This window comes from Arvicola amphibius, chromosome 10, assembly GCF_903992535.2.
Source record: "Arvicola amphibius chromosome 10, mArvAmp1.2, whole genome shotgun sequence".
Classification (NCBI taxonomy): domain Eukaryota; kingdom Metazoa; phylum Chordata; class Mammalia; order Rodentia; family Cricetidae; genus Arvicola; species Arvicola amphibius.
This window is the reverse complement of record NC_052056.1, coordinates 109,083,099-109,096,552: the sequence shown is the minus strand read 5'-3', so window position 1 is coordinate 109,096,552 and position 13,454 is coordinate 109,083,099. Positions and strand designations below refer to the sequence as shown.

The following is a 13,454-nucleotide window of genomic DNA, read 5'->3' as shown; positions in this document are numbered from 1 at the left end:
AAGTGACGGAAACCAAAAACACATTAAAGTTTTGGCAACGGGAGAGTTTCAGTTGTTTAGTAGATCGCCACTTTGGTTTTAAGAAGGTAGTGACTAAGGATAACTTCCAGAAAAAGATAACAAAGTAGGGGATAAATCCTTGACATGGTGGCTATTCCCCCACTCATCCCATGACAGATATCAGTAATTAGTTTTGGCACATTTTCCCACTAATCTGAGATTTGTCCTCAACATCAGAATTCCTTCCATAAAGCAGGTGTCAAGAAGTTCATTTATTCACAGAACAAATGACTCTGGCTATGTGTCGGAACTCAAAGACGGCACACTGCAGATATAAGCAGTCAGGATACTTCTGGGCCGTACCCGTCCCGCATTTGTGTTAACCAGTGGTTCGCCATTCAGAGTAATGGCTTTTTGCTGGATCTGCTGTTTCATAGTTGAAACAGGAACGATTGTGAATAATGGAATTGCTCTTCAGAGGTGGAAGGGAAATGAAGTGGACAGTATACCCTGGAATTGCTGATCCCATGAACTCATGAGATCTAGCGAATGGTATAGGAGTTAAAGGGGAAACATCTGAATTTTGTTTTCATTAGGAGCTAAGACGTGCTTTTATTACTATTATTGCTATTGCTATTATTGTCGTTATTAGTTTCAGTATCTGCTTGCAAGCTGGTCTATTCCAACCCCACAGAAGAAAGGTTGACGGAGTGCTGTAAATGCCATGGAAGCTTTTCCCCCCTCCCCTTTCCTCAAAGAGACAGAGGAAGTCCAGGACCTACTGCAAAGTGCTTTCCGTCTCAAGTGTCAGAAGGAACAAATGTGCCGTAGGATACGTTCCATAGAGCCAGAAAAAGAAAGCAAAAAACGTGGTATGCCTGGCCAGCAGGGGCTGCGTCTGCTCTCCCCTTGGCCAGTACAGCTCTCGGAAAGCTGTTCAATCTGCAGCTTTCCCATCCATCCGCCCCATTTCCTGCTTGCCACTCTCTTTTCCCTCCGGTAGAAGAGGGTGGTCTCACCTGCAGTTCCCTGGCCACAGCTACTCTTAGTTTTAAGTGGGCTGTGTCTTCCCTGTCGTGGCAAACTCTAGGCAGTCTGACCCTAGAAGAAGGCAAACTGTAGGAACAGAACTGGAGGGGTAGGGACAGAAAAGTGATTCCGTCCAAATCGGGATGACAGTCAAGCACAGTGCCACTCACTCCTGTGGCCAAAACTACTTCAGTGGCTGAAGAGGAGGAGTACCATTTTGAGGCCTGTCTGGGCTATGAGTTCAAGGCCAGACAGGCAACTCAGGGAGGGCCTGTCCCCCGAATACAAAAGGGCTGTGGGTATAGCTCAATGACAGCGTGCTTGGCTAGATGCAGAAGGTCCCAGGCTCAATCTCAGTGCAGAAAAGAAAATTCCAATGACGGTAGCTGGAAAGAAGTCAAGGGCATACATACTGTCTCCTGAGACCAGTCCCGAGTCTGGGCAATTACACGCTCTGCTCAGGAATCTAACACTAGAACCCTGTTTATCCCACCAAGAGGTAGACTCACAATGGGCATTTTATGTGTATTGGTGTTTTGTCTGCATGCATGTCTGTGTGAGAGTGTCACATCCCCTGGGACTCGAGTTACAGCCGGTTGTGGGCTGCCATGTGGGTGCTGGGAATTGAACCTGGGTCCTCTGAAGAATGAGCTGCGGACCTCTTAACCAGTGAGCATTTTATTAAAGCTGATGATTGTTTGTTTGCTTGGGTTTTTTTTGTTTGTTTTGTTTTTACAGCCAGAGTTGCTGACTGCTGCGCAAACTGATTTCAGGCTATGGTCTTTAGAGCTCAAAGAGCTTCCTGTTTCAGCAGACCTGAGCAACAAGGAGCACGAAGAAAACAGTTTTTCTGGTCTTCCCCGGAGATCCATTTCTACCTCTGATGTCTCTGATGTCTGCTTTGGGAGGGTCTCACATTCCCTCCCTTTGAAGATTACTCCACTTGAACATAAGGCGGTAGGTACCGCAAGACTACGACCGAAAGACTCATTTCTACCCGCTGCCCTTCTCGCTAAAATCCGTCTACTCTTCTAGCACTAATATTCGCTCAATGCCAGTGAACTAATATCCTGCAGCCAACTGCAGCAAACATGGAGTGTCTTAAGAGACAGCAGCAGCGCTGCATGTATTAAATTACTATTTTTAATGATTTGTGGAACTGTAGTAACAGACAGCTGGAATCTGTGATGTGGTCATTGGGAATTGAACCTGGGCCCTCTGCAAAAGTAGCAAGTGCCCTTATCAGCTGAGCTGTCTCTCTAGTCCCTCGATGATTAATTTAGTAGAGAAGGTTGTTCAAGCATACCCCGACCCTTTGTGTGTGTGCATGTGTGTGCGCGCGCGCACGCACGCACCCAGGGCTTTAAACATGCCACTGACCTGTCTTTATCCCTAGCTCCCCCAAAACATTTTATCATTCTAACATCTAAAGGATTGAATAGTGTCCAAGTGCCACCACCCTGCATTACAGGCGGAGCAGCTCCACGATTAACACATGGAACCCTGATCCCATCTCTCAGGCTGACTATACTCAGAGCCTGTTCTGGTCAACGAAATAGACGGAGAGTCTCTTACCACAGGGAACAGTGAGCTCCCTGAGTCCTGGAAATTCTGGTTGAAACAGCAGTAGGACTGCACCAAGATATAACTCACAGGTTTCTGCATTTAGGCTGGTAGCCCTGCACGGCCTGTTTGTGTCACATCTGCTAGGAAAAACCACGTTCTCCTCACCCAGTCACGGTAGACCTCGGAACCCACTGCCACACAAAAGCAAAGAGAACGCGGGAGGGCGCCGTTCTCTTACCACTGACAAATATGTAGATGGCAGATTCCATTTTCTTCTTCTTGGACACAGATTTGGGGAGGTATCTGCAGGTGTAGAGGCCCGTGTGGTTGGCCTGCGCCGTGCCCAAGGTCAAGGTGCTGCAGAACTGTCTGTGGTTCCTCCCGCAGGTAGATCTAGTGACGCTCAGGCGTTTCTCCTCCGCACTCACCGTTGCAGGCAGAGACCACGTGTGGGCCGCCTCCCCTCTGCAGCCAGACAAAGCAAAGCACAGTCAAGGCTGAAGCCAGAGGCTCAGTGCCGGGTCTGCAGTGTTTGCTGTTCTCAGGGAGCCCTACTCTGAGGCTTCCTGGGCGTCCATCTGCTTGGCTAAGAACAGGCCACATGTTCTGAGGGGCTTTGGGACTGTGGTCAGGATCAAGATGTGACAATATTTGTGACAATCGTTCCCTCAGGGTGCATGAAGCTCTCCCCTCCATGGGACAAAGGCTCCATGGGACACTTAATGCAGGAGCCTCCAAGGCTCTGGCCCTCTTCCTCTTCCTCTGAGAGGTGACCTCTCAATCGGGGAGTCAGTGGGTTTGATCTGGGAATGGCGAGATCACTAACTACCCCACCCACGTGACGTGAGAAGACCAAGATTACTATCCCCCCCCCTCGCCCATGTGACCTGGGAATGGCAAGAGTACTACTCTCCCCCCAAGTGCCCTGGGAATGGTAAGATTACCACCCTGCCCATGTGACCTACCTGCACTTGAGAAAGAGAGTCTGGCCGGCTCTCATGACGTGCTGGTCGCCTTTTAAACTCAGCTCAGGGCCTTTTAACTTCGACCCTGAACCATAGCCTGTAAAACAAAAATTTGCAAAGGTCTTATTTGTAAATGGTTTATTACATCTTCTAAAAAGTTTCTTTTTAAAAACATTTTCTTTAATTTAGTCACAGATACAAAACGACCCTCTGGTTGCAAGTTTTGTTTCCTGAAGCCAGGGTCTCACTAAGTAGCTCAATCCAGCCTGGAATTCATGGCAAAACTCTTACCTCAACCTCTCAAGTGTGGGGCTTGAAAACATGAGCCACCATGCCTGGCTGTGGCTTCTGGATGCCATCCATTCATTAGTTGAGCAATATTTGGGGCCAGCCATTGAGTCATTTTTCTTTCTAAACTTGTTTCCTCATTTGCAAAACTAATTTTAGACTCAAAGTCAGCTTTAGAAGCTACTTGGTCCGTCTTGCATAATCTGTGTCTTGCACAATCCTTCTAGAGTGGTCTGGCAAAATGGGTCATTCCCTCTTCACGGCACCTGACAAGCCCATCTCAGTTCACTGCGCAGCAATAAAATAAGGCACGGGAAAGCGGGTTAGGATCTGTGGATCTTCACACAATGGGGTAATGATATTCAGCCCGGGGACCATGTGAGCCTGGATGTCTCTGTCTCTCTGTCCCTCTCTGTGAACTAAACTGGAAATCTCCCATTTGGATGCTCCAAGTCACATGACCCTTAGAACTATGGTATATATAGGCTGAGCTTCTCTCAGCCCTCAGAATAGCATGTAAGGACCTAGAACCTCCTCCTTTCTCTACCGCTCCTGTTTCCCCCTCCCCCTCCCTCCTCTTCCTGCTCTACCCCTCCCTATTTCCCCCTTCTCCCTCCTTCTTCCTCTATCTCCCATATTCCCCCTTCCCCCTTCTTCTTCCTGCTCTACCCCTCCCCCATTTCCCCCTTCTCCTTCTTCCTCTTCCTGACCACTATATTGGCAGGTAAAAGGCAGGAACAGGGATAGCGAGAGAGGGAATCTTAGAGACAGACACATTTGTTACCAATCTTAGTGAGTATTTTTAGTTGAAAATGCGTCTTTATCTGTAGTCCTAGTATCTTAAGAATTCAGGACTCTTTAAAGCTCTATACTGTATAGGTAGCTCCTTCTTTCCAACTGCGTGGCCTTGGATCGCTACACCTTGGATAGAGTACCCATGCTCTACCAACAGGCAGGGGGCGCAGGGTGAGAACCACGTCATGAAAGAGGCCAACTCACCGCTCACCGTGGGGCACATGCCCCCAGCATAACTGCTGTCAGACAGCATTCTGTTGGGTATATAGTGTCAAAGGAAGATATTGGGTGGACCTTATATGTTCTAAAAGTGGCTGGTAGTAAAATTAATATTTTAGAAGGTATTTCAATTGACAAGAGTTACTGGTATCAAATTAGTAACAGATTAATTGGCAGAATACTAATGACTTTAAAAAAAAAATAAAAACCACCGCTTCATATAGACCTAGCAATTCTGACACAAAAACCGTGGAATTCAGCCCACGTGGCTGAGAACAAATTTTGTACTTTATTCAGCGTTTTGGGTTTCCTGATGCGGTGACCCTAAGAACGGTAGGTTTTCCTAAAGTCACAGCCAGTGGTTGGTAACAGCTACCCTAAAAAAATTCCAGGCCATAATTGTTTCTGCTTTTTCTTGTGTCACGGAACTTTAGGGATTTAATTGAGCAATTGTCTCTGTGCCAGGAAAGACCCAGCACAGCTTCCTGCGGAAAATTCTGGCATTCCTTGCAACCGTCTACAGGTCTAACAGTCTAGGTAGATTTGACAAGGTTTTCCTAGCAGGAGAGGCCGTGTGAAGAAACCTCCATTTTCACAACTTGATTTTTCCCAGTTGTATAAACCTTTTTTGGGGGGCGGGGGAGGTAGCTTAGAATGGTAATGCCTCAACCCTTGTCAAGGGAGCCTGTAGCTCCAAGACACATGCCCACCAGCTAGGAAGTGTCATTGAGGACATCCCTTAAGGGACGAGCCCGCCACAGTGTCTTCTCTGTACTTTGCACTGCCCTCTGACCCATACACCGCTGAATGAGTGATTAGAGACACTGGAGGGAAATGGGGTTACTCGAAAGTCGAGGGGAGAAATGCGAGGAAAATAAGATTTCACTTCAGAGTTTGTCATCACGGACATCAGTGAATTCTTCATTTGGAATGAAGAAGCTAGATAACATAGCTATTTTGGAAGAGGAGAAAGAGCTAGAGGAATGGGTCAGCGGTTGAGAGCACTGGCTGCTCCTGCAGAGGACCCAGGTTTGATTCTTAGCCCTTGCATGGTAGCTCACAACCATCTGGATCTCCAGTTCCAGGAGATCTGGCTCCCTCTTTTGGCACCTGTGTGGTGCACAGATGTACATGCAGACAAAACACCCATATACATAAAATAAAAAATACTTTCAAAAAGATAGTTAGAAAAGGAAAAATATATAAGGATACTATATTTCTGAGTTCAGTGAAAAGGAAATTATGCTCACATAAGGATTAGCAGGAACCAGATATAATGGTACCTGTCTATAATACCAGCATATGGGAGGTTGAAGCAGAGGATTGTGAGTTCAAGTCTAGCCTGGGTCACACAATGAGACCCTGTCTTAAAAAAAAAAAAAAAACAACAACTATAGCTTAACAGAAAATTAATAAGGAAAAAAATCATGCTTCTAGAAATATTATTAGTTCTTAAAACACTTCTTTGAAGCAGATGAACATCCGTGTCCAAGCAATAAAAGTCCAGGTTTCGATTTGTAAGCACCTGTTGCTCATCAGACACTTGCTGTATCACTAGTGATACCCAGAGAAGGCACAGCCTTGCTCAGGGGCTCTCTCAGTAACACAGAGCTGGGCTGCCCATTCTGATAGCAAATCTACAAAATGTTCCATTTTCAAGGGTGGAGTACTCCGTGTTGATGATTCCCCGTTGTAAAGCTTGGGTGGGAATCAAAGCTTTCCACTGTTTGCTACAGTAGCCTTATCATCTGGACTTAAAGAATAATTTTTCTCCCTCATCATCAAAATCAACCACAGTATGAGAAACATAGAATTTCTTTTTGGTATCAGAAAGAGTATTGCTTAATATAATTTTCTGTTGATCTTTTGTGCACATGTTCACTATTTTTCTGCTCTTTACCCCCAATCCTGTCTGCTGAAGGTCAAGGAGACACACCCTTCACCTTCGCCTTCAGTTCATTATGCAAAACGGAATGCAGTCTTTAACTTCAACAGGATGACAGAGTCAATTTCAAGCCATGCATGGGCTTTGTTGGGAAACCAAATACAGATAAAATGGAGTCTCCTTCGAAAGTTCTTCAAGGCCGTGTGATGGATTTAAAAGAAAGAACTTCCACAGAGGTCTTTCAGGATGAAACGGCCTTGTAATCACTTAGGAATCATTTAAGAAACTGAAGAGAAGACTTAGTGGATAAGAACACTAGCTGCTCTTGGAGAGGACCAGGATTTGGGGCTGAGCCCCCACACCAGATGGTTCAAGATCAACTGTGACTCCTGTTCCAGGGAATCTGGCGCCCTCTTCTGGCCTCCAAGGGCACCTGCACTCACAAGAGGCACATACAAATACACAGACACATAAAAACAAATCTTTCAAGAAAGATTCTATGTAGACAGACTCAAGGCATCTTCAGACAACTGCTCATTTTAGCGATTAAAATAAAACATGTCCTTGCTTGCTGAACACAGTGTGAAGTCAAGTCCCTCAGCTTCGCTTCCAAACATGGCAGCACGAGCCCCAATTAGACAGAAATCACAAGAGTATTCTCTTTAAGGAAGGCGTTTAACCAATATAATACCACACTTTGGTCCACATTGGAAAGCATACAGCATAGTGGGGACATAGGCCTAGTAACTTACTTTGTACACATTGTCTATGGTACACAGAGTCTGTGGTGTTCACACAATAAGGGCTTTGTCTAAAATGCATTTCGTAGGGTGTATCCTTGCCAGTAAGCCGTGAACAACTGAGTATATCATGAGACATCCTTTTTATTTTGAGTCATCCACCACCTCCCTTCCTGGCTCTGCTCCTAGCTAGCCCAGTGTGGCCACAAGCAATAATCCACTTAAACATCTGAGGCAAGACTCATTTGTACAACCTCTTCTAGCTTCTGACTTTTGTGACCTTTGACTCTGAGGTCACAGCTATTCATAAGAAATTAGAAACCTCATGTTTAGGCTGGGCATGTCACCACCACTATCATCATCATCATCATCATCATCATCATCATCATCATCATCATCCATCATCACCATCATCATCATCACCATCATCATCACCATTAGCAGCATCATTACCATCACCATCATCATCATAATCCCCATCGCATGCTGAAAATATGTATGCTTAATAAAAAGGCAGATAGCTCAATTTGGAAAATCGACAATGGATCTGAGCAGACATATTCCAAAGAAGATATGAAAAGACGATGGATGTCATCAGTCAGCAAGGAGACAAAAGGCAGAAATACAATGAGAAATTTCTTTACTAAAGCGCCAGGACGGCAGAAGTCAAGAAGAGGGCAATTCCCAGCGTTGTCACATAAGCAGGGAAGAAAAATTAGAAGCGGGGCCCCGATAGGCTTTCCAACAGTACAGCACTCCGGGAAAGAGTAGCCACTTAAAAGTCCCAGTATGAAGCTAACCATGGGTTTAGTGAATTTTCCAGCAATCACATTCCTAAATACCACCCAAAAGACCTGAAAACACGTGACCACATACAAACTCAGACATGGAGCACGTACTGCATTTGCAGAGGACCCAAGCTGGATTCCATCACCCAAGTCAGTGGCTCACAACCAACTGTAACTCCAGTCCCGCTTGATCTGATGCCTCTGATCTCCTGGTACTCATGCACACACACACACACACACACACACACACACACACACACACACACGTACACTCAAACACATTAACATACACATTCACACATATACATATATGCTCACACTCATACACACACACACAAATGTGCACATACAGTTATAGATAGAAATTGCTTAGAAAACTAGTTTCATTTTATATTAAAATTCTTGATTTTTTTCCAAGCACATGTCTTTAGTCCCAGCACTCCACAGGAAGAATCAGGCAAATCTCTGTGAGTTCGAGGCCAACTTGTTTCACATAGCGAGGTGCAGACCAGCCGTGGGTACATACTAAGGCCCTATCTCATACAAAAGAGAAACAAAACAAAAAAATGAAGAACCTGACGTCTAATTTATTTGTTTTAAACTTAAAGCTTTGGGTATCGATTCATTTCAGATGTGAAACATCTGCTTTCCATTTGCATACCATGTTTCCAATATAACATAATCCTACGTGATAAATGGCCTCTTTATCTAAATATAATTCAAATATCGCATTTCAAAAAAAATATGAACTGTAGACAATGAGCCATTTCCCAAGGTTATGTGAGGTCAATTAAACACAATTCATAATAAAAGAGGGCTCCCCCCTTCAAAATGGATCTTATTAAAAGCCCATATTCCATAGTCTGAACATCGAAGAGACTTTGTGACTGGCGGGGAGGCGTGGGCGTGGTGTGGGGCGTGTGGGGGACAATTGTAAATTTCTAGAAACTAATGAAATTTGTATCTGAGAAGCTAATTCCTCCAGAGCTCTTGAATTTAAGAGACTGAATTTCAGTCTTGGTCCCTGGGTCATGCCTCTGTCCCAGTGTTTACAGGAGGAGCCATTGTGAACGCGATGATAATCACTGTGCTGAGACAGCCGAGCGGGCCTCCCCAGGAAGATGGAGGAAGGATGCAGGGCTCGCGGTTCACCTGCCAACACGCCGCACACAGGGTGAGATTCATATGGCGGGAGGATATATGGAGTCTCGGCTGGGAACACAGACCACATTGTAAATTGCTGAGCTTTGCCTTCCCAACAACTGTCCTTATTGATCTGTTTGGCTTGAGTGCCTTGTGCATGCTATGCACTGGCGTTCTTACTCTCTGGGACCCAGGCCCTATGTGTTTGAAATGCCTTTAAACGAAGAACAGAGTTCAAGAAAAGATGCTTATCTGAACGCACAGTCCGACGGACTGCTTGCTGCTACTTCTCTCTGTTTAAACTGCTGGGCCAGGAGGTGGGCGAGAAATGGGAGAGGTTTTTTTTTTTTTTTTAATTACACTCTTCGTTCGGTTTCGAGGAAGGGAAAACCCCTCCCTAGCTGGGATTCCCAAACTGAATTCTGTTTAGGACTAGCAGGAAGCTGAGACTCAATGCTGACTAATCCTCATGGAGATGAGATGACTCATGATTTTCCCATGGACACCGTCACCTCACGGAGCATCTTAGACTCAGGATAGATGTGGTACTTACAGCTCTTCAGGGTCCACCAGACGCCTGAAATGTCTACAAAGCTACTGTTCAGAAAGCAAATATGTAATTTGTAAAAAGCTTTGAATCCCAGTGACTTGCTGTTCACCTTAAAGACCTTCTAGGATAGCTGTCTTATTTTCACACTACACCCGTGGAGAAAATTCACAAGTTTCTGGCGAGGTGTTGCTATTTCTACGTAATCCACACATCATTAAACTCAAACAATGAACTCTGACATTTTTGTGCTGAACAAAACTTAAAACAGCCATATATCGTTAGCATCTTGAATCCAGATGCCACAGATCAAGCCGAGAAGATATCTAAGGAGCCCCAGGAGGCAACTTGGTGGGTAAACACACTGGCTTGTACACATCTCATCATTTGAAGTCGTTCCCTGAAGCTCTGGTGGGAGGAGAAATGCGTCCCAAATTATTAAAGGAAAAAAAACCAACTAAACAACTGTGTATTTTAAAATGTTTACCGAAGAAAACCCCTCCACCCACATCCCACCCTTCCTGCTGACGCATAGTGGGGCTATGTCTGTAGAGCTGTCTCCTGGGCCTTTTTTATTTTACTGGACACTCGTTTCTCTGAGGGTCACAGGTTAACGTTAATCCATCATTAGCCCTGTCACCAGCTACCATCAGGAGCCTACCCTTCCAGTGACCTATAGCCATGCACAGCTTCTTTTCATGTGACATCAGAATTAATTGGGTTGACGGGAGAAAATGCCACTTTGACCAAGTAGCTACCTTTTTCCCCAGATGCTCTCCTCCCACGAAATGTTCTTTTACTGAAGGAAATGACCCTCCATCGAGCCTACCGATGTGTCACTTCATCTTACCACTCCATGTCCTCGAAGGGTCACGATCTGGTTAGCAGGACATGAAACGTGGCTTATATTTAGCAGAGAAACTCGTCAGCCCCTCATCTGGTTATCCAAAGGGACTGTGAACAGAGATAGACACCCCTAAAAAAAGCACCAGGTATGTTTTCTGTTAGATTCATCTCCGTTTTCCTTGTCAATAGCAGGAAGTTTGGTTTATCATCTGCTCACATTCTTTGCCAATGCCACTGCTCAGAGCACCGTGCAGAAGCTGGGCCCTGATGCCATGCCTTACCAAGTGATACATGCTGAGCGATTGTTCAAGTTGGACAATCACGCACACATCCATTTTCCATAAAATTAACACCTCAAACAACCACAGTAGCTGATGATGGCTCAGGGGTGCTGGTTCGGCAAATATATAATATACGTGAAAGTCAGTGTGCTCCGCTCTTGTCAGTGGCGCATCCCGCACCTTCCCTTGAGAATCACAACCATAGACAGTTCTGTACGATGATCCAGAATCAGTCACAGAACGCTGTGGAAGTAAGAGCAGCTGGGTAGAATGGCACTGTTAGGTGTGGTGGTAATTGTCGTCAAGTGCCTGAGCTGTCCTAGATATTACAAGGATAGTACTTAATTATCTAGAAAGACAAACCCCACTTTGGTTAACGGGAGTCTCCATAACCTCTGTAAGCAATGAATTACTGATCTGAAAGCAGCGCATGGTACATATACCACCCAGAGTTTTCACTGCAGACTCTTTTCCATTCCTTCCTGCTCAATGGCAAAGTCTCAAGCACAGGACAGACCATGGCAACAGTTAGGCTGGAGATGGCACAGCAGACTAGAGCACTGGATACTCTTCCAGAGGACCAGGGTTCTGTTCCCAGCACCTTACATGGTGCCTCAAACCATGTTTATCTCCAGTTCCAATGGATCAGACGCCCTCTTTTGGCCTCCATGGGTACTGCACACACATGGTGCATATACATACAGGCAAAATACCAGTACACATAAAATTTTAAAAATTGCAAAGGCACATTTTGTTCAAGTTTTAATTCTGAATCGAAATTAGTGCCTCTTTGTGTAGTAAAATGAAGAAGACAGAGAATCAGGCATGCATGTGGTGTGGGCAGGCAAGCATGTCCTGAACTATCCATGCGAGCAAAAATCCAGAAAAGATAATATGGCCAAGCCAAAGTTTCCTATATTTTCTTCAACAATCTCAGTTTTATAATCTAGGGTCCAGTTTTACAATCTAGACTCTCTGTAAGGGAGATGTTTTAAATCCATTCATTACGAGGAAATTGAAACAGTTTCTGTCTATGTAGCCAATCCTACATATACAAACCCTATGACCTTTGAGACTTCAGTGGCCAGGGGTGTCAAAAAGCAATCCATCACATGAGAATGGAGGTTTGGAAAGCTTCGACAGCATAGTATTTCTAAGTCTCTCTTTTTTCTTTTTCCATTTTTACATGTGTGTGCTGTGCATGGGTACATATGTCCATATGTATATGTATCTGGGCACATGTGTGTGGCTACGCCTACATTTGTGCAGATGGAGGCCCAAGGTTGGTGTCCAGGATCATCCTCAATTGCCTGTCTCCTTAATCACTGGCGCAAGGTTTCTCAATCAGCACAGGACTCACCCATATGGTCAGCCACTCTAATTAGCTTGCTCTGGGGAATCCCCCGATTCTGTCTCCCAAGGCTGGAATTACGGGTTAGTCACTGTGTCGCCCTGCCACTTACATGAGTTAGGGACCCAAACTGTGGTCCTCATGTTTGCACAGCAAGCACCTTAACCGCTGAGCTTCTTCTCCAGACATACATACGTTCATAATACATACATACATACACATTTAAAATTATTTGTTTTTTAAAGAGTCTTCTATGATGCTCAGGCTGGCCTAGAACTCACTATGCCATGCCTCCATGTCATGAGTCCTGGTATTACAAGTAGTCATCACCACAACTAGTTCAGAGAGCACATCTGAACACACAGAGAGAAGGGTAGCTAGTAATCAAGATCGCATCCTCTTTTTTGTATTTTGTGAATTAATTTACTTACCTGTGTGCGCATTATGCCATGGTGTGTGCATGTGTGCACGTGTGTGTGCACGTGTGCATGCATATGTGTGTGTGTGTGTGTGTGCAAGTGTGTGTGTAGGTCAGTGGACAACTTGCAGGAGCTGGTTCTCATTCTCAATTACAGGGGTCCCAGGGCTTGAACTCAGGTTGTCAGACTTGGCAGCAGGCACATTGATCCAGTTAAGCCAACTCACTGGCTGCAGGCTGCTTTCTTGCAAGTGTTTATAACTTAATGCTGGCAACAAATAAGCTAATCTATACTGATTCACTGGGCCGAACCAACACCCATGTAAGGCCCACACATACCTTAGGCAAGAAAGAATTCAACCACTGAGGCACACTGCCAGCTCAACAATTATTTTCTCTCTAATTCTCTTGTCTCTTAAGACTCTGCCCTCCTTGACCGCTTTGTTGACTTCTTCGATCCACAGAGGTTTTTAGTCTGGGGTCCACCTTGCCACCAAAAAAAAAAAAAAAAAGCCACAAGGAAATCTTTGATGTCTGTCACTTTGTAGCTTCTTAAACAGAGTGTCATGGCAGACAGACATCTGCGGGAGACT

The 13,454-nt window shown here is 45.1% G+C and overlaps 1 protein-coding gene across 1 annotated transcript in view; it reads right to left on the bottom strand.

The window, feature by feature from the left end:
- The window catches only part of Flt1 (fms related receptor tyrosine kinase 1), a 158,666-nt gene that overhangs the window by 131,789 nt on the left and 13,423 nt on the right, over window positions 1-13,454 (bottom strand). Inside the window, exons 2-3 of the mRNA XM_038345590.1 lie at window positions 3,561-3,657; window positions 2,834-3,060 (exon numbers count right to left, since the gene is read on the bottom strand). Coding sequence (XP_038201518.1) covers window positions 2,834-3,060; window positions 3,561-3,657 — 324 coding nt within the window. The remainder of the gene's footprint in view (window positions 1-2,833; window positions 3,061-3,560; window positions 3,658-13,454) is intronic.